The sequence below is a fragment of the Pyxicephalus adspersus genome, chromosome 7, assembly GCF_032062135.1.
Source record: "Pyxicephalus adspersus chromosome 7, UCB_Pads_2.0, whole genome shotgun sequence".
Lineage (NCBI taxonomy): Eukaryota > Metazoa > Chordata > Amphibia > Anura > Pyxicephalidae > Pyxicephalus > Pyxicephalus adspersus.
The window spans coordinates 65,695,076-65,720,704 of NC_092864.1; the positions used below are offsets into that span (position 1 = coordinate 65,695,076).

The 25,629-nt window shown below is 36.0% G+C and overlaps 1 protein-coding gene across 2 annotated transcripts in view; it reads left to right on the forward strand.

The window, feature by feature from the left end:
- The window catches only part of HIBCH (3-hydroxyisobutyryl-CoA hydrolase), a 68,949-nt gene that overhangs the window by 839 nt on the left and 42,481 nt on the right, over positions 1 to 25,629 (forward strand). For both annotated transcript variants that reach the window (XM_072418804.1, XM_072418803.1), the window contains exons 2-6: positions 4,215 to 4,257; positions 5,376 to 5,516; positions 6,386 to 6,470; positions 10,856 to 10,936; positions 11,987 to 12,039. In XM_072418804.1, the coding sequence (XP_072274905.1) occupies positions 5,379 to 5,516; positions 6,386 to 6,470; positions 10,856 to 10,936; positions 11,987 to 12,039 (357 nt within the window). In that variant the 5' untranslated portion in view covers positions 4,215 to 4,257; positions 5,376 to 5,378. The remainder of the gene's footprint in view (positions 1 to 4,214; positions 4,258 to 5,375; positions 5,517 to 6,385; positions 6,471 to 10,855; positions 10,937 to 11,986; positions 12,040 to 25,629) is intronic.

Consider the following 25,629-nt stretch of genomic DNA (forward strand, 5'->3'; position numbering starts at 1 on the left):
ATATGTAATCAAATAAAAAGTCTGACCAATATGTCATTATATAATAAGTCTGACCGATATATCATTATATAAAAAGCCTGACCAATATGTCATCATAATAAGTCTGACCGCTATATCATTATATAAGTCCGACCGATATGTCATTATATAAAAAGTCTGACCGATATGTCATTATATAATAAGTCTGACCGCTATATCATTATATAATAAGTCCGACCGATATGTCATCATATAAAAAGTCTGACCGATATGTCATTATATAATAAGTGACCGATATGTCATTATATAATAAGTCTGACTGCTATATCATTATATAAAAAGTCTGACCGATATGTCGTTATATAATAAGTCCGACCGATATGTCATTATATAAAAAGTCTGACCGATATGTTATCATATAATAAGTCTGACCGCTATATCATTATATAATAAGTCTGACCGATATGTCATCATATAAAAAGTCTGACCGATATGTCATCATATAAAAAGTCTGACCGATATGTCATTATATAATAAGTCTGACCGCTATATCATTATATAAAAAGTCTGGCCGATATGTCATTATATAAAAAGTCTGACCGATATGTCATTATATAATAAGTCTGACCGCTATCTCATTATATAATAAGTCTAACCGATATGTCATTATATAATAAGTCTGACCGATATGTCATCATATAAAAAGTCTGACCGATATGTCATTATATAAAAAGTCTGACCGATATGTCATTATATAAAAAGTCTGACCGATATGTCATTATATAAAAAGTCTGACCGCTATATCATTATATAATAAGTCTAACCGATATGTCATTATATAATAAGTCTAACCGATATGTCATCATATAAAAAGTCTGACCCATATGTCATTATATAAAAAGTCCGAACTCCGAAGAAACACTAAACTTTAAAGCAAGTAGCCCAAAAAAGTTCTAAAAAAATGTTTCCTGCAGAAGAAGACATTCAGGTTTTACACTATGACAGTCCAGGGTATGTGTGATGTCACAAATCCTGTCCTCCCCCCTCCCTAATCATTACAGGGATTATAATGATATAGAGGACAATTGTCAGATGAAGAAGATTCTTCAAGAAAGCTACAGCCATGGCCAAAAATATTGGCACCCTTGCATTTATGTCACCACCTCTTCCAGAAAATTGTTACAACTACAAATGTTTTGGCATTGTCATATTTATTTCTTTTGTTGGCACTGAAAGAACACAAAATAAAGCAGAAAGAGACATTTTACACAAATGGCCTTGACAAAACTATTGGCATAGGTAGGTAAATAGGGAAAAGATTGCCGATCTCACTGCACAATTTTTTTATTCCACTAAAGAAATTGTTCTGCACATGTCGGAGATCAAGACATGGGCAGAAGGAGAAGCCAAGAGCAAGTTTTTCTTTAAAAGAGTTGTCTACCCTTTTATGTAAAGTAAAAATGTTAAGTTGACATCCACTTTAATACTTGGTAGCACATCCCTTGGAAGAAATAACTGATGTTAATCGATTTCTGTAACAATCAATGACAATCCTCAGACAACTCTTCTTTCTTTTCCCCATGCTCAGCGTGTTACACACAGACCTGAGAGACCTGAAGAAACTGGCAAAGGAAGAGTGATCTAAAATTCCAGTAGAGGTGTAAAAGATTCGCTGATTGTTACAGAAAGTGTTTAACATCAGTTATTTCTTCCATGGGATGGCTACTAAGTATTAGGTTGAGGCTACCAATAATTTTGCCCTGGCCATATAGCAAAGTGTGAATCAGAATAAGTGTTTCTATTAAATACCTGACCTGTTTGTGGCCCTCAAGGACTTGTTTAAAACAGATCTATATAATCTATACATATTGTCTAATAGAAGTGTATGGATTATAAACTCTGTAAATGGGAGCGGACCGAAGAGCAGAGCGCCCTCTACTGTCTACAGAATGTAGTTTCTTCATCTGGGATATTGGGCCTGATTTATTAAAGCTCTCCAAGGCTGGAGAGGATACACTTTCATCAGTGAAGTTGGGTGATCCAGCAAACCTGGAATGGATTTCTTCAAAATAGTTTGCTAGCAAATGTTTTCAATCCTGATCCAGATCCATTCCAAAAAAAGCTAAAATCTATGTAGATTGAAGGGTGTTTTGCAGGTTACATATGAAAATTAAACTAAAGCTACGTACACACGGCAGATTTTTATCGCCCGATAATCGGCATCGGCCAATTATCGGGCGAAAATTTTCCGTTTGTACAGTCGGTGTCGTCCATCGTCCGGACGACCGACCTGCCGGATCCACGGACGATGGACGACGCAATAAGGGACACGGATGGGGAGACAGAATCACTGGAATGTCAGTCACACCAAGATACTGCGATTGCAAACAATGTCACAAAAGTTGTATTTCATGCTTGTGTGAAATTTACATTTGTTCCATAGTACGATTACATACAGAGACATCTTTGGTTTGCTACGAAAACACAGCTCACAGCATTTGCTTATTTTAAAAACGTGCAAACATTCACTAAAACCCCAATAAAATGAATAAGCATTAGTTGGTGCGTTATGGCCAGAAAACATATTATATTTTTATGTTTTTAATTTCCAAAAACTGTGTTTGGAAGAAAAATAGTAAGTGAGGAAAAGTACAACGCAGGTCAGATATTCCACCAATGTGGCAATCCAAGTAGTAGATATAGTTTGGTAAAAAGTTTTGAAATCAGCTCAGACAAATGTAGTAACTTTGCAAATGCTACATGTACAGAAAAATACCTGTTACTCCCAACCAATGTTTATCGGATCTGCAATGTTATGGATGTGAGGAGAAGAGAACTCTGCTCCTCCATGGATACAGTACATTTATGTAGGGTGCTTCTAGCAGGATACTAATCAGGTTTTATTGAACACTGTAAAAAAGGTGTACAGCTGATAAAACTATTTCTTGTAACTTGATATGTGCAGGGAAGCACTATTAAATAATAACATTAAAATAATCCCATTCCTGGAATATCCAAAACAAATCAGAATATGTTAGGTTTCATATTTTGTACCACTAAATTGACCATCTAAGCTCCTGGAAGACCACCTCCCTCGACTACAGAGCTGTTCTACAGAGAATCAACGGAAATATGATTAACAAAAAACTAACCTCTGTCACTCAAAACAGACGTGTACAAACATGAAAGCTAAACTAAGAGATAGGCAACAAGGGGCACATGTATTCTTACTGGAATCTTAGTGTGTTTTTTATACATGCCAAGTTTTTACCTGTCCAGACCCCCTAAATAAATTTTACTAAACTCAATATATATAAACTGTCTATATAATATAGTTTTATATATTCCCCTGGGTAATACAATACTTTCACTCCTTCACTTATTATTATTCCTTATACTTATACTGTATATTCTTTTTAGTTATACCTTATACTCTTTATTTCTTCTTCTAACCTATCCTTTTCCTTAGTTCATATACATTAAGTAATTTAACATACATTAGCCATGTACAGGTAGTGCCCGGGATACATATGAGAAAGAAACTGTAGGTTTGTTCTTAAGTTGAATTTGTATGTAAGTTGGAACAGGTACATTATTTTATGGCAGTACATATTATTAGGTAGTGTGGTGTCAGATACTGTATAAAATCCTCAGTGTGAGTTAATCACAAACAAACCAAAAAAAATCTTTATGGAGTCTAAACATTCATTAACTTCTGGAGCAAGCTGTGCTTTGATATGCAAAAAGAAACAACTGCAGAGTTTGTCTTGGTCATTAAGGCGTTAGAAGAAGTTTCAGAAACAACAAATGATTTCTTCTGCATGTCATGGGAACTGCCCCCTCTTCCCCATCAAACCTCCGTCCTGCACACGAGCGAGCAGGGAACCCCTGTTTGTATCTAGGAGTCATCCGTATGTTGGATGTCCTTAATTCTGGGACTACCTGTATTCCATATTGTACCCTTTATCTTTCTTTAAACAACATAGTGATATTTATAACGTCACCAAATTTAACATCCTTTTGAATTGTTCTATATTGTTAATGTTTTCTGTATTACTATATATTTAAACACAATAAAAACTATTGTAAAAAAAATGTGCAGGGACACAAAATTTGCATGCTTCTAAACAAGGTGTGTTACATTTTATTCAGTATACTAATATTGAAACAATTTACCTATTTTAATTCAGTTTATAAGGGAAATGTATTCATATATATGTATTTTTGTGTTTTAGGCCGATATCCCTAAACAGACTGCAAATTATTACACAACATTTGGTGAGTACACCTCTTGAACCTTAAGGTTGTTAAAGATAAATGAATTCCCATTTTATTCATATGTGCAGACAGCTATGCCACATTTGGGGGTTGGATTGCTCCTGAGGAAGCCAACAGGAGGACTGAAATGTGTTGTGAAATGAGAGTTGTCCTCCCCCTCTTGCTGTCACATTAATAAGTTTTTTTGATCCTTACTAAGGATTTCAATACTGAAATAGATGAGAGTTAATAAATGAACTTTCTTTATTTTCCTAACAAAGGTCAGCTTCTTTGGTAAAATGTAAATGCTCATTCCATGCCAATAATACTAATAATATAGCAGCAGATGATACCCAAATGATGCAAATAATATAAAAATACTGATGGTGCACCCAATGGATCTCTCAGCATTAGCCACGGATTCGCCAGTGGTGGTTTCCTTGCCCAGACTGAAGGCACAAGTAAGATTATTTAACCTTTAGGAATATGGTCCAGCTTTATGTCCAAACTGCAAGAACTAAGTTTCTAAGTGACTGTGATGTATATTGAACATTAAAAAAAAATATAAAGCACATTGATAACCGTTTGTTCAAGGTTTGACCTGAGGTTTTCAACGTATTGTCATTGGTTCTCTTCTTCACATTGAATACTATCCATGAGTCTGCATTTTGTAGTCTGATTGAGTTACCTTTTCTACCAAATCCTCCAGAATGTTGATGTGTTTTATGCTATTGGCATCTTGTATTGCTCTTGCAAAGGCTTGGAAATCTCCATCTGTTACCTTGTCAACTATGAAGGCAACATTGGATTAAGGTTAATGACACTCGTAACATTTTTGAAGTTATTTGGGGCCCTTGGATGGACGACTACTGCAACTCTTGATTGAAGCCAGTCTCAATACTCCCGAGGAAGCAGCTTCTGTAAAAAATGTAAAACATGTCGAAAGTGGGAATGGAGATATTTGGGTTGTATATGTGTCAAAATATGCAGGATATATATCTCTCATGAAAATGAATTAAGATTTTATGTAAAAAATGGGATAATGTAATTACATGAGAAGGTGCTTTTTATTCTATTCATATAATAAATATAAATATATTGATTAAGTTTCCTAAATGCTATTTTTGTTTTTCATTTAGACCATGTCCAGTCACTCTCCATCAGAAGCAGAGGTCCTTTTAGCAAAGAGTGGATGTGCAGGAGTAATCACAATGAACAGACCAAAGGTTTTGAATGCCTTAAACCTTAACATGGTTCAACATATTTATAAACAACTTAAAGTAAGTAAATGGCAGCCAAATTTAGGTAAATATTAAAAACAAATGTCAGTATAAAGGCTTCTTAATATAGTATGCATTCATAATAATTTTTGCATGTTGCCTGGCTTTTTTTTTGTTAGTGAGGAAGAAAGGAAGGGGGTTATACTCCTCTCTATGAGTTATTTTTGTTTTGAAGCCAGTCCCATTCGGTCAAATAAAGAATAAAAAAGTACGGAAAGGGGGGCTTTTAAGGCATCCAATATACAAAGTACAAGGTACAAAAAGTATAGTAACAACAAACACAATAATAGCCCATGGCCAGAGTACTGGTTATTACAATCCTTTAAAGTGATCACATAAAAAACAGTTGTCTCTGTCCCTGATGTGTTTTGCCGATTGGCTTTCTCGGGGGACTTTTAGAGGTTCTTAATTAAAAGAAGATCCATTTGCTATGACTGGTTTTTTAACACAGAAAGGACGATGGAAGAAAAGGTTGCTTTGTCAGGGAAACAAAAGGTTGTTTAGAGGAATCTGGGTAATATGCCCAGGAAGCAAGGTAATTCTATCTGGTGATGGATAGAGTAATTTCCAAATGACACATCAAATAAGGGGGCACTTTTTAGGCTAAGGATTTTAGTTTTTAGGAGAGAATAGACAGAGGTTCCAGTATCCGGTATAATAAATGCTGATTGAGTGCAATCCACCAGATGCTGGAAACTATGTCTATTCTCTCCTCAAAGATAAAATCCGTAGCCTAAAAAGTGCCCTCCTATTTGATGTGTATGCAGTATTTGGTTCCCTCCTATTAGCACTGTTATTTGAGTTTTGTATTGCCATTTGAATAGTTTTTGTGTTTTCGTTACATATCTTTATTTTCAATTTTGTTGTAGATTTGGGAAGAGGACCCAGACATATTTTTAGTGATAATTAAAGGTTCTGGAGGCAAAGCATTCTGTGCAGGAGGAGACATCATTGGTAATTTTTATTTATTTTAACAAATAATGTAATCATTTTCACTGCAAATGTTTTGTTTGTGTGTGTGTTGCTCAGTGGCAGTGTGCTTTTTTTAAATATTTTTACATACTTTTTTTTGGACTCTTTTACAAATTTCTGGGCTGTAATAATGCCTTCGAGAAAATGTAAGACAATTGACCGAGTGCAATCAAAGGCAAAAAAATGAAACAACACCGTAGACAAGAAAATCACTATAACTTTAATTGATTCCTTTTCCTGTATAATAGAAGATTGCAATAAATACCCTGGCAATGGCTGGTTTTCAGGTAGTAAAGATTATAAAAAGCAAATAGATGTATTGGACTCCCAGGTCTTGAAGAAAGTCAGCTTTTAAATATATATTTTTAATAAATGTTACACAAACAGTTGCAACTGTCTTTTAAGAAATCCATTCCAGGTTTGCTGAATAACCCAGCTTCACTGTTGAAAATGTATCTTCTCCAGCTTTGAAGAGCTTTAATAAATCATGCCCTGTATGTTTAAATAAAAGTTTCTCCTTTACATCAAGATACCACCATTGCAACAGTCCTACCTTTACAGGAGCCCCCCAGACCTCCATCGGTGCAAAACTTTAAAAGCCCACCCATGAGTATAACTATACTTCCACTCACTGTTGTAAACAGAGCGGGCAGATCAGCTCTTTTTCTACTGGCTTCCCATGCTGGGGTCCGACAGTGCATAGGAAGTGTAGGTTGTATCCTTGGTAAAGAATAGAAGCCCTGTCACATTTTACTAGTATCTGTGACACCATTACCTCCCTAGAGGTAACCCTGAGTGTAGAAAAAAGTTGCTAAAAGTGGTAACCCCGAGTCACACTCGGGGTATGTAAACCTATGGGAAGGTTAGTAAATAGAGTCTTACCTGATCCGCCGGCGCCCCGCGCCATCCAGCACCGCAATCTCTTCTTTCTTCTTCCTTCTTCCTGCTTCTGCACCTGATGAGTCACTGGGGAGTTCCCGGTGACGATGGTGCGTGTGTGCGTTGTCAGCAGGCCGGGGCGGGAAATTCAAAATCCATTTGTATTGCATTCAATACAAAATAACTGTATTGAATGCAATACATTGGATCTTTATGTTTGTTTATGGTTATGTTTTTTTTAAATATATAGATTTTTTTGTTTATTCAATTTATTATTTTTACATGATTTTGTGTTTCAAACTTATTAAACTCATACTATTATATTATACTGTAAAATACATTTTAATGAAAAACAATGTACCGCTTTTAGACATAAAAAACCACAAAGAAATGAACTGCTAGGGAGGTTAAAGAGATTTCCCTTCTTTTTTGTTATGGTGTCAATCGTTGTACCTGACAGGAAGTGTTGGAAAATCTGCAACAGGGATGCGGGTAACAATACATAACTGCCTGAAGTTCCAACTTTCCATTACTTCCTCTTTGTTAAAACAGTTGTTGACATAACAGTATGTCTGTAGAAATCTCCAACCAAGCTCCAGATATAAGTAAAATTTGACAGGGGTTCCATTTTTCCACACTTTATCTATAACTAGAACAATAATCATTTTAAATGTTTTGTAACCTGTTTAAAATAATGCAACAATACTTTGCATGACCCAATATTTTCCTCTAGCCAATACAGTAAAGGCTGTCTTTCCGTATTTTCTGTCTTGCCACAATTATGTTATCAGATTTCTTCCTAATGGACTCTGCAGCTGAATCCCGGCACCATAGCTCATAATTGCTAAAGTGATGGCATTCCCATGATAAGCTGAGCAATTTAGTAATACAGTATATTATAAAACACATTCATGAGACACATTTTCTAAAAGCTTTGATACTTATCTTTGGTTTCTGAAATGTAGTTGTTTCAGGTAATTACTGCGCAGAATGTTTTTCTTTAATCTGAATCTGATTCAGTTACCCATTGAAACAAAGAGCTAAATTTTGTGGTTTTTAGACTTAGACCACATTTTGTTTTAATTATTATTTGTCATAAATTTTTATTAATAATAATAAATTGTATTTGTAAAGCTCCAACATATTAATCAGTGCTGTACATTAAAGTGGAACTAAACCCAAAATAAAAAAAACACACACTTACATTTAATCCTGCAGATCTGTCGGGAGGTTTCTTTGTTTGGGTCCTGCGAAGTCCCAGTATCCATCTTCAGCCTGGCGCCGGGCACCGACATCATCTTCTCTTTTCTTCCTTCTAGCTTCTTCCTACGTTACCCCGTCTCAGAAAGGGCTCCTGACCCAGATCAGGGCAAGCGCAGAAAGAGCAACCATAGCCTTCCGGGATACTTGACGTAGGAGGCTTTGCACTCCCATTCTGTATTGATCGCTGCAGCAATCAAGACAGAAAGGGGAGGCGCTGCACTCTTTTTTTGCAAAACTTTTACTTTAAATAAAAGGGTTGTCCACTCTTTTATGTAAAGTAAATAGTTTGACAAAGAGTTAGTTTAGCTTTAAATGGGGGTTGCAAATGACAGACTAATACAAAGGCTTAGGAGGAGGGGAGGGCCCTGCCCAAAGACAATTACTGTCTAAGAGGTGAGGGAAATTATTCTGTAATATGTACTGAGGAAACATAACTTCATTGTGAAAAATACAAAGTGAATAAATAGTGATTTTTTTGAGTAAACTGGCCAAACAGCCAGTAAAGTGTTGAGATATCAATATTGTGAAAACTTTCTTTTATTATTTATTTATTTAATACAACTATACAACAAAATAGGAATGTTTTCACAATATTGATATCTCAACACTTTAAACAACATAACAAACACTCAGCAAGCTGCTAGTCCTCAAGGGTGTATTTTTTGGCGCTTTGGCTTTCTCTACCACCCTACTATTGTTGCTACCAGCCGCTCTCCACCACCTATTCAACATTACCAAACCCTTAAGCATACTACTTTATTACCACGCTATACCAGAATCATGGTTGACGCCACACCTAAGATGGGTCCCCACTGTCATGTTCTATCACCAAAGTTACAGCCCCTAAGGACCTCAATCCGTCAAACTTGTTAAATGCCAAAACTCCCCAAAGAAAAAACACAGGGTGGGAAGTTCGTTTCTCCAGCTATAAATGTGAAATGCCCCCAAATCCAGTTACCTCCCCTATTTTTCCTCCCATTCTCCTATTTCTTCTATCACCAACCTACTAGCTTTAACCCTCCTTAAATACACCTTGCTTCCTTAACCTCAACCTGCCTGCTTTCCTTCGCACCCAGTCATACAGCCTGTTACCTTTGCCCTGTTCACTTGCCCAGCTCCGGGCCTTACTTTTTCTTTTTGTTCCATACAAAGATTATATTCCAGATCACTAAATTAATGTAATGTAATGGTAATGACCCTGTTTGAAAATTGGAAAAGTGAAAAGCGCTGTAGGTGTAGTCTGAGGGTTATCTAGCGGATTGGTGTTACTAGGATTTTACTTTTAAAGTCATAAAAAAAAATTAATATAAACAAACAACCAAAATAATTATGACTTTAAAAGGTGTTAAATAGAAACAAAGTAATGAAAACTTTTTCAATCGGTTTTTTACACAAAAAAGAAAATCACTTTATCAAAAGATGCAAAAGAAGTCCCAACATTTTAAAAAATACATATGTAGGACACTAGTGGTCACAGACCAATCTCATACATCCAATCGCAAAAAATTGTTCTTCATAAAGAATAAATTTGCACATGAAACTAAGGTCTGATTCCCTCAGTGTGCCTGATTTATTAAAGCTCTTCAAGGTTGGGGAGGATACACTTTCATCAGTGAAGCTGGGTGATCCAGCAAACCTGGAATGGATCTGGTCAAGGATTCCAAACATTTATTAGCAAATAGCAAATGTCTTTAAAGAAATTCATTGCAGGTTTGCTGGATCACCCAGCTTTACTGATGAAAGTGTATCCTTTTTCCAGCCTTGGAGAGCTTTAATAAGTCAGACCCTATGTTCCTGCAAGCTTTCAATGCATTTCATGCATACGCACATCATTAGGAAAGTGAAGGAACTATACAACGGGCAAATAATTCAAATTTTTGCGATTGGATATCTGAGATATTGGTCTTTGACCACTAGTGTCTTTTATATATTTTTGTTAAAAAGTTAGACTTCCTTTTGATTTTTTTGATTGTGTGATTTTATTTTTTGTGTATTAAACTATTTAAAAAGTTTGTATTACTTTGTTTATTTTTTAACACCCAGTAAGTCTCTTATTATTTTTGTGGTTTGTTTATATGAATAAATTTTGGGATGTGGAGGTTTTATTTCTGCCTTTACGAATAAACCAATTTTTTGAATTGACATATTTAAAAATAGGCAAGTAAATTGTTTCGGTGCTGCAAATTGTTTAGTATCCGATAATCTGAAATCTCTTTCTTTTTTAGCTGTTACTAATGCTGGAAAATCAGGAGACAAGTTTGCTCAAGATTTCTTCAGGCAAGAGTACATCCTAAACAATGCTATTGGTATGTCTGAACATTATTATTGTGATTTGTTTGTTAGGAATGTTGGCTTTAAATGTTTAGTTTAGTATGGGCCATGTTGTTTTGTTTTTCTTTTATAATTTAAATTTAGTTGTTTCATTTGTGTACAACTGTGATTGCATGTGTAAAGCAAGATTTTCTAGTAGCATTGAAATTTATCTAAACCCCCAAAAATGCACTTCACCACTCCTTTTTCATTTATTTTCACCCGGTGATTCGGTCAGTAACATACTTTCTTTTATAGGTGCATCAAGTGTGTTAAGGTTACAGAACATTTCCCTCTCTTCTTATGTAACATTTAAGAGTAGTCCACAAAAAGAACAACAATTTAAAGCAGTGTGTACAGGTTGTTAGGTTTGTGTCAGGATCTATTATGTTTTTGCACTTACAGCATAACACAAATTACTTTGAATAGTATGTTTTACAGACACACTGTTCTCTTTAATTTAAACAAACGTGGCCACACATACACCCTCACTTCTCTGCAGTACATATGATTAGGAATGTGGTTTTACAACTGCAGCTTTATGTCAGGAAGCAGTATTTTTATTGTATTGCTTTAAAAGAAAATTGATTCATGCATTTCCTCACACAAATAAAAAAAGAAAACACAAAGCCTATTTTCATGTGTAAAAAAATACTGTTTATATTCCTGCAAAATGTGATATAAGGAATAGTGTAGATTAGTAACCTTTACAGCAAACATCAGCTTCAGTCCTCACAGTTTTGCAGAGCTATGGCCACCACGGTTGTCTTACATTTGTCTCTCTGGCTAGGCCTGTGTTGATGCGTTTGTGTTTTATTCAAACACGTTTTTTTCTTTTTTTCATACAGGATTATGATCATGCCAAATCCACTTTTCAGAGGTCAAATGCACCTGTCAGTGAATTCCGTATGATCTCAGAAGGTTTTAAAACTGCTGTCATTTACACAAGCCTTAGTCACCACACAGATCTTAGTGTCAAATACCTGTTACAACATTCTATTTTAATGTATAATTAAATTCTGATCTTTGTATTTTTTTTTTGCCAGGAACATGTAAAAAACCCTATGTTGCTTTAATTGATGGAATAACAATGGGAGGGGTGAGTAAAATTTACTCTGATATATATTTATATATATATATGTGTGTGTGTGTGTGTGTGTGTGTGGTATCACAAAATGGAAATCATGTTAAAACTAAATATTACATATAAGGAGAAATTAAAATTATGCCTTGTTTACATCTTGTCTTTTTGGTAAAGGCCATTTAAAAAGGTAGGAAAAATGTGGTTATAATTAAGTGAACCTGTTGGTTATTTTTAAAAGTAAAGGTCCTGTCTATGTCGGGCTCCAGATTATGTCTTCCATCAGGACCTGACTTTTTGGATGTGCAGCATCTACCTTTTTGATCCTTGTCCAATAAAAGCACCTATTGCGCTTTTTGAAGTGCTGTTACTTTCCAAGTTCATGGCTTGTTGAAGTTTTTATCTCAATTTGTGTCCTGTCTTTTTCCAGACAGAAGGACAGAAAATTAGAGGAGTGGTTGTTGCTGGGATAGAAAATTGCAAACAGTAATACAAGACTTGAGTTTCTAACCTTGAGTTTCGACAAATTAGTAATTTTTTTTTTGTGTGTTCTGTTCCCACAAGATATTTCTCATCACTGTCCAGACAAGAAGTAAGGATAATGCAATTGTGGCAATTCTGACAATCCTTCCTAACTCTATCCAATATAAATATTTAGGTGAAGGGGGGCTTTAAAATGAATCCATTCTTACATTTCTTGCCTTTAAACTCAATTATATCTCTAAGTATGGACTAAATCATTTCCACTTCCAAGGGTTACAAAGACCACAAGCACAACAAATGAACTAAAAAATAAATAAAAATGCTATAAAACAATTCAACAAATGGACATCACACAAAAATTCCAATACCTAGTTAATATAAATTAAATATCCATGTGTTTGTTGGACCAAATTTAGAGTTGAGGCGCCACTAATAAAACATCTCCAGATCTCCATCTACTGTATTCATCAACTGCTATATTCTTCAGCAGTATTCTTAAACCATTGCAAATATCAGTCTAAAAAAATAAAATAAAGTGTATTGGGAAAGGTACCCCGTATTATAAATGTATTGTTTAACATGAGTCTAGACATGCTACAAACTTCAGCTTCACATTAGACTGATTCCATTCTCTGCTAAGCACCTTCGATTGCGTGAGAAGTTTAAATACTGACGTAAAAAGATGACAGCTCCCTAATGCCTAAGTAAACTGTGGACATTTATGTACACAATTGGCAATATTTTTCCAGTTGTGACATTTTACAGCCAGTGTATTGAAAGAAGCACTTTGACATATGTTGAAAGATAGATCTTAAAAGCAAACAAACATCAATATATACTATATTACCTTGGTCTACTCTTTCCTCTACTGTCAGACAGTAGGCTGAAAGCACCTGCAAGTCACTTCCAAAAAATATGTGCCCCAAAAAAGTAGTTTAGGAACAATTGTTGTTTCATATTCAAAAACAGAAACTTCTCTTTTGATCATTAAAAACATACAAAATGTTGTTCATTGTTCCAAATACAGTTAAAAAAAACACCAATATACAATAAAACACCATACAATCACACATATATAGCAATAAAAAAAATTTGTTTTAGGATGATTTATATACATAGAGTATCTATAACAATATTTCAAACAGGTGACACATTTCATGGAAAGACCACATCCTCAGACCAATCAAAATACATACTCTAGATTAATAAGAGAATATATAGTAACTAACATTTATAACACATCATTTATTTAAACAAATTTGCAAACTAATAAAAGTAAAAAAACTGAAAAAAACTTTTATATATATATAGCACTATTCAGACAAATTGTCCTAAGCTTATGCAGCTTATAAAGTTAAACAAAAGCAAAGATTAGAAGATTAGTAAAGAGACCCAATTGTTATATCCACAAAATCATTAATATTATATAACCCACCTTATATTTAAATAAAAGCTCACACACCCAGCAGTCCTAAACAATAGACATCGGCCAGTTTACTATTGTGTAGATGAAATAAGTAAGTAACCTCTCTGCAAATACCAAGCAGAAAAAAAATCTTTTAAAGCTGAACTCCAGAAAATTAGATTATGTAGTGACATCAACTCTCCCTATATGTCCATTTTTGGTGCCATCAAGTAGTGCAAAAAATGCTAAAAAAAATAAATCATTTTTCATTGACAGGTAAATAAAGCAACCCATCCAAAGCTTTTGCTATTTTCAGCTGATCATTGCACACTTAATCTGAGGTGTGTGTGACATACCATCACTTTACAAGTTAAGTACAGTTTACAACAAGTAAAGTTTAAAGTAAGTTTAGTAAGTTTACACACATTAAAATTGATGTCAGTTCTGAAATCATATAAGTCAGAAATGTGCTGGTGATTTTAAATTAGCTACAAAAAGTATATTTTAGTTATAAGAGGAGTCTAATGAACAGAATCAGGCCCTGACTTATGTGTATGTATACTTCAAAAAGAAAGATTTATCTTTTATAATTCCCAAATTTGTTCCTGTCAACATGGGAATGGGGATGAAGGCTGTTATGTCAATGATGAATGTTCCATCATAAGACATCACTTGCTTTTTTATTATATAAACAAAAAAAACAAAAAAACATGTCAAGGAGAACCAGCATATGTGTGGCCATAAGAACCTATATACATAGATCTCATCAGTAGTGTTTCAGGACATATTAGAAATAATTTGATGGTTTACCTATACACCATTTACCAAAACAACTTATTAAATGTAAAATATACATGCGCAGAGCCTATTGGCTAAATTTTATGTATTCTAATTTTAATAATGCCAGTTATTAAAATCTGCTCATATGTCAAAGAGTTATTTGGAAAAAAGAGATTTTTGTGGAACTAGAGTATTTTAAAGTTTGCTTGTATGGCTCATATGCCTCATTAAAATAATGCAAATTGCGATTCTGACTTTCTGAATCTGGTTGAATTTATAAACTAATTCAACTGGATTTGATTAGACTTTTTCCATTCCGCTCACCTGTAGTGTGCATAAATGTTTTTTTTAATTTTTATTCCAATAACTTTGCAGCTAAAATACATTAGAATTAATTTTTTTACCCAGTGAAGTATATCACATTTACCAGCAGATGGCGTGCCTTCACCTTATTCTCATTTATGTTCCAGTAACAGTCCAGCAAGAACTCCTAATACTCACCAAATGAAATGTCATTTGTATGTCAGTATTCAAATATTTTCCTGGAAATATATATACAATAAATGCTCATTATTCACCTTGGCTAAAACTATGGACAGTAAGTACTATTACAAAAAACTGTGAACAATCCCTGACTTTTGTAGCTGCTTCTGTATAGGAGATTTCTTTTCAAAGATCCATTCAGATCACAACAAACACAGTTAGTTTACAGTCCATTTGTAACATCTTAAGATTTGTTCATGCAAGGTGATGGAGAAATGTATTCCTGTAGTGTTTGTGTGTTCAATGATATACTTATAGTTATATTTATTGTGGGCAGCACGGTGGCTCGGTGGTTAGCACTCTGGCCTTTGCAGTGCTAGGTCCCAAGTGTGAATCTCAGCCAAGACACTATCTGCATGGAGTTTGCAGGTTCTCCCCGTGTTTGTGTGGGTTTCCTCCGGGTACTCCAGTTAGGTTAGGTTAATTGGCTTCCCCCTAAAAATTGACTCTATTAATGACATATGACTATGGTAGGGATAATAGATTGTGAGCCCCTTTGAGGGACAGCTAGTGACATGACTATTGAATTTGTACAGTGCTGAATAATATGTTGGCGCTATATAAATTCTGTATAATATTATTAATCATAAAAGAGATCCAGCTCTCATAATACTGCCTCGATTTGCCCAGTATTTTGGGATGTATTTGATTAGAGACTAGTTTCCCTCTTTTTATGACTATGGAGATTGTCCTTCTAGTGAAAATAAAAAAACTTTTACTGTTTCTTCTAACTACTACTTTGTGATATTTTAGAGCAGTAGTTGGTCAATGGGTTCACTTTTTAATGTTTTTCTAAACTTGCTTCCTGGACAAAGAAAATCAGGGACAAACGGGTTGGGCTGAGTTCCAAAGCTGCAGAGATTAGTATTGAAATAGTAATTTGACTTTGTTACTATTACAGTATTGTTCTTTTGACGTTTTTGTATTGTTTGAAAACAGCATGGTACAAAGTATTTCTCAGTAATTCTTATGAAACAGAAGCTTTATCAAATGTAGTTTTCAAAGAAATAATGTTACTTTGTAAATATACATAAAGCTTCCAGTCCCAGGAAGTATCAAATCATCATTGACACTGGGATCATTGGCACCTAATATTATCCAACAAGTACATGCTGATCCATTTTTCTGTTTTCATCACTCTCTCCTTGTCTTTTTTGTTCATTTATTAGTTGCTTTAGTGACAGGTACAGTATAGATTTAATTAGATTTAAGTCCCCTCTTTTTTTTTAATAATAATTGAATCTGAATCCACCAATATTTGTACCCTGGTTCCTTTGTTTAATTGATTTATTAAAACTTTCCAAGGCTGGAGAAGATACTTTTATCAGTGAAGCTGGGTGATCCAGCAAACCTAGAATGGATTTCTTAAAAGTAATTTGCTACTTGTTAGCAAATGTTTTCAATCCTGGATCAGATCCTCTCCTGGTTTGCTGGATCACCCAGCTTCACTGATGAAAATGTATCCTCTGCAGCCTTGGAGAGCTTTGTTAAATCAGGCCCATTATGTTTGTGTGCTTCTCTGTGTAATGTAGGAAGATTGTAGCTGGTTAGAAGAGCCCGCTGGGTTATGTGCATAGCTTTTAAAAATTTAGCAACCGGCCTCATGCAGACCTCGCTAAGTAATTTCTATATGTGATGTTAGGCCTCCATGAAGTCTGAAATCCAGTTATTAAAAGTATGAACCAGGGATAGTAAGGCTAAGGGGCGAAAAGAAAAGTTTATGCTGGATGTCTATCAGTCAGAAAATAAGGTGGCCTCCATTTTACTTTCTGCAGTTTCTAGTTCACATTATGGGAGGGTAACTGTGTACTGCAATCAGGGTAAGCACTGATAAGCTGCACTGTTACATTTTTGTTCGGAGTTTGGGTATCCATTAGCAATGTTTTTTTTCAAAATTCTAACAAATTTACAAATATTATTCATCCCAGAACTAGACTTTCTGTTTAGGCTTCTAGACACCTTGCTGTAGTTGAAAAGGATCACCATTTTCAATAAACCAAAAGCATTTGCAGATACACCTCTAACCTTAAGAGATCTTTGTACCATAAAATATTTCCTAAAGGGGGACAATATGGAATACAGGTAGTCCCAGAGTTAAGGACATCTGACATACAGACGACTCCTAGATACAAACGGGGGTTCTCTGCTTGCTCATGAGAAGGACGGAGGTTTGAGAATAAGTCTTTTGCTGTTCTAAAAACCTCTTGTAACTCTTTAATGACCAGGACAAACTTGGCAGTTGTTTCTTTTTGCATATCAAAGCACAGCTTGCTCCAGAAGTTAATGAATGTCTAGGCTCTATAAAGATTTTTTTTTTTGCTTTGTTTGTGATTAGCTCACAGTGAGGATTTTATACAGTAACTGACATCATGCTGCCTAATAATATGTTGAGACAAACATCTGTCCTAATTGCATTTATTAAAATAATGTACCTGTTCCTTACATACAAATTTAACTTAAGATCAAACCTACAGTCCCTATCTGTAACCCGGGGACCACCTGTATATTCTAAACCCTCAGCAGTAACTTTTTTTCGATAATTTATTGTTTGTGTTTTATATGGAATGGACTGAAACAACCTTTTTAGAAAGACATTCTGACACAACTTGAACGTCTTACAATCTTATCAAATCCCAAAAAAATGAGTTAACATCATAATAAAGTATCAAAATGCACCCTAGGGGCACCCTATACATTTATTGCCACCCTAGTTCAGACTTTGCCCATTTTGTTTTAGATATTTTGGTATATCTAGTAGTTTTGGATTCTTGATAATATGGCATCATCATTGTAGGGCAAATACTTTCTTTAATTTATACTATGTGTTATGTTTCTTATTGTGAACATTGATTAAAGTTGTCAGCAACTCATTATTTTTTATTGAATCAAAAATTGTTTTAATATAAAAAGTTTTTGTGGACTAAAACCTCTGCAAAGGTGTTTTCCTTGTTGTATGTCTACAGTTTGGAAAATTCTCCTTTATTTACTAGTGTGTTTAAAGACACAACAGAAAGTTCGAGGAAATCCCCAAATCCTTTTTTTTAAAAACTTTTAAACGGACGGATCCCTTATTGCAGACGTCCCTTCTGAAATAAAATACCTTTACGTGTCTGATAGCAGTTTGTTAAATACATTCACCTGCTCCCATTTTGTCACAGACACCACAATCCTTCTCTTTTTCCTTCTTCTTTTCCAGGTTTTAATCTTTGGTCATCTTGATATTTGTAGACAATCACAAGGATCAATTTAAATAAATCATTGTCAATTGAAAATGACAAGCAAGAGCACAGTGTATTTCTAGGTTTAGACAGTTCTCTGAACAAGTGTCCTCATTGGAAGGCTTCCTCTTACCTCTTTACATTGGGCTTGATTTATTAAAGCTCCCCAGGGCTGGACAGGATACACTGAAGCTGGGTGATCCAGCAAACCTGAAATAGATCTGGTCCAGGATTCAAAACATTTGCTAGCAAATGACTATAGAAATCCATTCCAGGTTTGCTGGATTACCCAACTTCACTGATAAAAGTGTCTCTTCAACAGCTTTGGGGAGTTTTAATAAATCAGAGCCATAGTCTAGTTGCTTACAAGTCTAAATGTATTGCAAAGATTCCGGCAAATTTTATGGTTATGGCTCGTTCCAGCTCACATTGTAAACATACTCCAGGATGCAGCACAGACACAATTAAAGACCCATTACTTTTCTTTTAAAATGGATCAATTGACTGTTGCAATGAGATTTCCTAAAATGTGCTTTTAGAATCAATTATTACAGGAGCTGTTTATTACAAACTATTTAGAAATTGGCCACATTACTTGTGTCATTAGGGAAATGAATGGATTACAAGGCTCAACCCAGGATTTTTTTAAAACTGGGTGGGAAGAAATTGTAAGTGGGTGGAAGCCTCTTTATTGTCACCTAACTCATCAGTAACCACCCAAACAAAGCCCGGTGGTTGCTGAAAAGGTCCGGGTGGTGTGCCCAGCTAAAATGGTCTGGGGAGAACACTGGATTACCTAAATGTTTAAGGTAATTGTCATAATTGAGCATATTCCTATAAATCTGAAATGCAGGTACAAATACTGGTCTGGAGTCATTGGGGCTTTTTTATTAAAGCTCTCCAAGGCTGGAGAGGATACACTTTAATCTGTGAAGCTGGGTGATCCAGCAAACCTGGAATGGATTTCTGCAAAGGCATTTGCCAGAAAATGTTTTGATGCCTGGACTAGATCCATTACAGGTTTGCCGGATCACACAGCTTCACTGATTAAAGTGTATACTCTCCAGCCTTGGAGAGCTTTAATAAATCAGGCCCTTTGACTTGGGCTGCATGTGCACGGTCTATTAACAAAATATTTATTTCCAATTGCATTGTTTTTGCATTTACAGATTGGACTTAGTTAGCCAGATTTAAATGTCCACAATTTTTGACAGCTAATGTGTGTTGCATCTCAAGATTCCTAAAACAACATGTGGTTTATTAATGCAATTAAAGATTCACCAGCTTTTTATAAATATGCCTATGTTTTACCCATCCTTAATCTATTTGCTGTTATTTTAGGCGAAAAGTCTGATGTTGTGTATTACATAACCAGATGTATTGCACTGTGCAGGGCATTAGTTCAGGATCAAAAATTAATGACAATGAGCTGCTCTGAGGAAAGAACAGGGAGGGATTTCCATCTGCTTCTCTTACTGTGCACCGGAGCTTTGATTCACATTATGAGAATCCAATGCCAATAGTCCCATATGGCAATAGTTAAATTACATATATGACAGTGTTTTTACATGAAATAAATCAAGCATAGTAAGCAATACAACACAACGGAGAATTGTTTACTTAAATAAAAAGTTTTATACTTGTTAAAAATACAATTATATTTAGGATTTATGTTCTACTTTTTACATTCCATAATCTTACTACATTCAAGCAACATATTCACTGTTAATGCATGTGTCTGTGCTATAAAGTAATGAAAGCACAGCATTCCTATGTATGAAACTGTGCTAATTAACTTTCTATTTGCTTCTTTATTTTTTTTTCTAATAACCCATTTATTACTGGTAATGTCCCTGGTAGCTATTGTACATATTTCAGCTATATACATCATGTGTGCTCTAAGACAGTGGTCACTAACCTTTTGGAAATCCTAGACCACTAATTTCATGGACTCCAAACCGTGCATGTGCAAGGAGCCGAGGGAAAGACACTTCCCTCTGAGTGATGTCATGATGCCAGAACTCACCCACTCCCCCATGGCAGGTTTGAGCCTTGCGATGGGAGAGTGGCCACCCTAAGCCTGCGATCCATAAGGGAGACATGGTCCACGGCTCTGGCCAGTGCGCCCCCCCAGCAGGGTCCTTCTCCTGACCCCGCTCGGGGTGCACTGGCCAGAGCCACGGACCACCAGTGGTCCACAGACCACTGTTTGGCGACCACTGCTCTAAGACTGCTTGCTCTTCTCACAGTGGGTTAAAGCAACATTTTTCATGTGGGGGAAGGGGGTTACGATCACATTTCAACCCAATCAACCTACAGAGGATGCACTGAAAGCATATTTAAAGAGCAAAACATATATTGCATTTGACCAATCTTTAAATGTCATGAGGCATATAAAATTAATGTTAGGCGTATATGAAAAAGGTAAATATACTTTATTTTATTAGCCCCTATAAAATATCAAATTACATATCTGATGCAGCTATTCACTAGCATTCACCAAGTAGTTTTTGTTTTCTGTGTCCCTGAAACCATTTTGTTACCTGTTGATCCTTCCAACAGATTTGCTATTTTTTTAACTATTAGTAACAAGCCAAGCTGTGATTGACCCACCTCTGTCAATATGTACCAGCTGTTTCTACACTAAGCCTGTTTAATTTGTGAAGCTTAAGATTAAGTGTGGGTGGCACTAAAGAGATTGACGTTTTGGTATTTGGTGTATCTAATGGACACTGAATCCCACAAAATAATCTTGAAACGTTATAGGTTTTATATTTTCAGAACAAGCTAGCACTATATTGCAAAACAAGCTAGCACTAACACCAAAGTACCCTCAAAAACAGCAAATATATTTAGGTCTTTAAGGAACCTTAGCAACCTCAAGCTACAATCAAGCAAATCAAGGAAATAACAAGTCCTAATTCATGGTGGTATTTTATAGCTGTAACTGCTACACTTAGCTGACAGGACCAACAAAAATAAATAAATCTCACAGAATAATCAAGATTACATCAAGTAACGCAACACACAAAGACTTTATTAATTACATCATTTTTCTTTTTCTTTATGCTTCTTTGAAAGGGTGTATTTTACTTGTAAAATAGGAGACTGTCTCTACAATATATACCATTAGTAATAGCAAGAAAATATATAATATTATTATTAATAATAATAAACTGGATTTTTATAGCGCCAACATATTACGCAGCGCTTTACATTAAACATGTATAAAAAGTAGCAGCAGCAAAGACAATCTTTCTCCATTTTTTTTAGGGAGTAGCATGTTTGACCAAACAGTGACCTTTCCTTGCAGTTGTGGAAAACTGTAATCACAGAGTGGAAGAACAACTTTTTAACCGTGGAAAGTGTTGGCCCAAGTGGGCTTACTTTTATTCTTGATATAGTAGTCAGGGCTCAACCTAGAAGTTTTTGTAAGCTGTTTGGGAAGAAGCTGTAGGCGGATGAAACCCCCTGTATTGTTACTTAACTTTTCAGTAACCACCATAAACAGCCGGGTGGCATTTTTTTACTTTAAAAATGGATACTCCTTTATATAAGGCAGAAATGTGTTTTTTTTTTTTTTTTTTTTTTTTACATTTGAAGAGGAGATCACCAAAGTGGTAAAGATGGAAACAGAAAACCTGGAGCATCTTGGGATGCATGATGCTTGATCTCCGGGCATGAACAGAAGGGTTTCCTTTCAAAAATGCAGATCTCACTCATGCCCAGTGCAAGATCAGGAAGAAGAACCCTGAAGAAGAGAAAGAAGATGGTGTCCAGCCCGCACCTGAATGAAAAGGGAAAATGGGACAGTTCAGGACAGACTGGATCACAGAAGGATCTTCAGCTTTTTCATTTTTTCTGATAGTTCTGATAGCTTTATTCTTCACTAGGTGTGCTCAACCCTTAGCCTTGAAATAGTGTAAGGTGTTCTTTAGCTCAGGTTCTAGCAATAAGAATCAAACACTTAGGAAAGCAGGTCTGTTAGTCTTTGATGCAAATGCAGTCAAAGCTTCAAAAGATGAGAGTTGTTTAAAGAACAAAGTTCAGTCTTTGAAAATATTAGCTTTGGACAAGCACCAAATAATTTATAGGTTTGTTTTGATAGAGATAAGAATTAAACATAGTACAACTTTCAGTTTATTTTATGCAACAGATATTCTGCAAAAAAGGTGGCAATATACCTGTCTACACTTAAGGGACATCACGTGGGTTAAAACTGCTTATATATCTCTTTCTCTTTTACAGTAGCTTAGTTGTTAGCTCTTAAACTGCACTCTGCACTCTTCAGCTCCGAAAACACTTCCACATATTCTAATTCATAAAGCTGTTTTTCTCATGTTCTGGTACTATTTCCTTGATACTGTATTTAGCTCTTAAAGAATTAAGTTAACTTCCAAGGATTATTAGCCTGCAATGGAAAAGAGCAGGAAGAAGGCCCATATCAGGTTGTGATAAAATAACACTCATAAGATACATTTACACTCCATGTTGAAAAATCAATGAGTAAGAAGACTAGTGGTGTTTTAGTAACTACTCCTCTATAGTGAAAAAGTATGATTGAATAGCTGACTCAAAAGCTGGTAGAACTTCTTTTAGCAGCAATAACTTAAAGTAAATGTTTTCTGAATGACTATATCAGTCCTTAACAATATTATGGAGGAATTGAGGCCCACCTTTCTTGACAGCATTGCTTTATTACATTGAGGCTTGTAGGCACAGCTCACTTAAGGTTCTGCCACAGCATTTCGATCAGGTTTGGATCAGAGGTATGGACTTCGACTGCACCATTGCAAAACTTTGTCATTCTTTTTCAGCCATTCTGTTTCTGAACAGATGGCCTCACATTTGATTCTGATGTTTGCTTTTATATGCAGGGGAGTTCATGGCCGACTCAATGACTGCAAGTTGACCAGAACCTGTGACTGCAAAACAAGCCTAAATCTTCACCCCTCCACCAGTGCACTTGACGGCTGGTGGAGGGGTGAAGATTTGGGCTTGTGTTAAGTTGTTTGCGCTGATATTCTGTTTGCTTTTTCCCAAAGATGCTGCTGTGTATTATGGACAAATAATTTCACTTTGGTCTTGTTCGTCCAAAGGATATTGTTTCAGAAGTCTTGTGGTTTGTTCACATACAACATTGCAAACCTAGACCACACTGCCACACTCCTTTTAGATACAAGAGGATTTCTCCTCTTCCAAACAAGCCATACTGTCACACTTTCCTCGTCCTCACTAAAGAGCAGACGCCTCTCCCCCGCGCATGCAGGCAGTTCTGACTCTGGCCATCAGTTTTGCCAGCCAATCAGAAAACTGCTTCTTAACCATTCCTGGCTCTTTAGCTAGCTCTGACACAGCACTCAGCGCTTGTGCAACGTGTGTCCACTAGTGTCGAACCACTAGTTCTGTTAAGCTATTTCCTGTATACCTGTAGGTTTATTCAGTGTTTCCTCTGTCCAGCTCCTATGTTAACCCCTTGTTGCCCAGTCTGTTGTTTCCAGCCCATTCCCTTCTGCTCTTCCAGTGTTCCTGTCTGTTTGTGGATATTCCCATGTCACCTGTATCTCCTGTGTTCCCTGTGTCTGCAGTGGCCCCTGAGTCACTGGTGTCTGTTTGCTGGATCCCTGGTATTTGACCCGTGACCTGTGACATGACCTTTCTTGCTTGCTGTCTGCCTTGACCCCCGCCTTCCTTCACTATTCTTCTGCTTAGTGATTTGGTACCATGTATCTTCCTGCCCACCCTGGTGTGCCCAAGGACCGCAACCAGGCAGTAACCAGTAGCACAACATCCTCACCACTAGAGGCTCTGGAGAAGACCAGGTTCCTGCTTAGACTCTGCGCCTTGGCTCTTCTCAGGGCTCACTCCATTTTTGTGCAAGCCGTAGTGCCCCCCTAGTGGCCCTGTTTCCCCAAGCGTGACACATACTTGTTAGTCTTTTTCCAATTTTTCTGTAATTTACTTTAACATTTAAAACTAACTGGGGCCTGTCGAGCCTGAAATGTAGCTCTTGTTTTTTTTTTGCAATTTCTCTAAGTATTGCAAAGTCTGACATGAAGGAGTTGATAATTGCCTTCAGATTGTTTGGACATTGCCTTATAACCCTTAACAGATTGATGGGAAGCAAAAATTGTTCCTCTAATATCATTGCTGATGACTTTTCCTCCTTGGCATGGCGTGTTAATACACATCTGAATGCTTCAGACCAGCAAACTGCCAAAACGTCTGCTTTTATAGAGGTGGTCACACTTGCTGATGATCATTTATTAAAAAGTATTTGATTAGTAGCACCTGGCTTTGGATTCCTATAGAGATGGTAAAGTTGGGCCAAGTGTTGACCACTCTTTGTAGTATGTAGCAGTGTCGGACATGACAGTCATGGATTTCAAATAAAGTATGTCTAAATCCTGAACAATAAACAGGAGAGTTGACAATATAGTCTGTACATGACAAGGGACCAGGACTGTAATTAGGTCTCTGGGAAGAAGCAAGTTGGTAACAGTTAAAGAGGAACTAAACTGAAAAGTGCCTAAAAAAAAAAAAAAACATCCTGCAGGGCAGTCTGATCCATCCGGAGGTGTCTTGCATCGGGTCTCGTGTCATCCCTGCATCTGTCCCTGAGCGGACGCTTCGGGTGGCACTATCTTCTTCTCTTCTTTCTGGTTCTTCTTCCCATGTCACCCGACCCAGGAGCGAGGACGGGTTCTGGTGGTTGGAAAAAAAATGTCACTGCGCATGCGTTAGATTGGCAAATATTTCTTTTTACATAAAAAGGCTCTTGGACATGCACAGAAGGAGCACCCAAGAGCCTACCCGAGTGGCTTTGCGCTTCCGTTAAGTTAGGGGGCGGTGCTGCACTCTTTTTTTTTTAAAGAATTTTTTCTTAACATAAAAGGGTTGTCTACCCTTTTATGTAAAGTGCAATTTCTGAGTTTAGGTATGCTTTAAGTAAATAAATGTAACATTAAGTTACAGCTGACTACTTTCGTTTTAGTAGCTCACCAACATATCAGGGCCTCAATGTAAAATTAAATTTTGAGGAAGTATTGAGTAAGAGGTGGTCTAATAGTAAAAAAAAAAAAAGACGTAGTTGTTTGAGTAGTAATAATAATAAAATCACAGCACTTTATGTTATGTTACTGAGGATGATAAAGTGATTACTGTATTAATGTTATATTA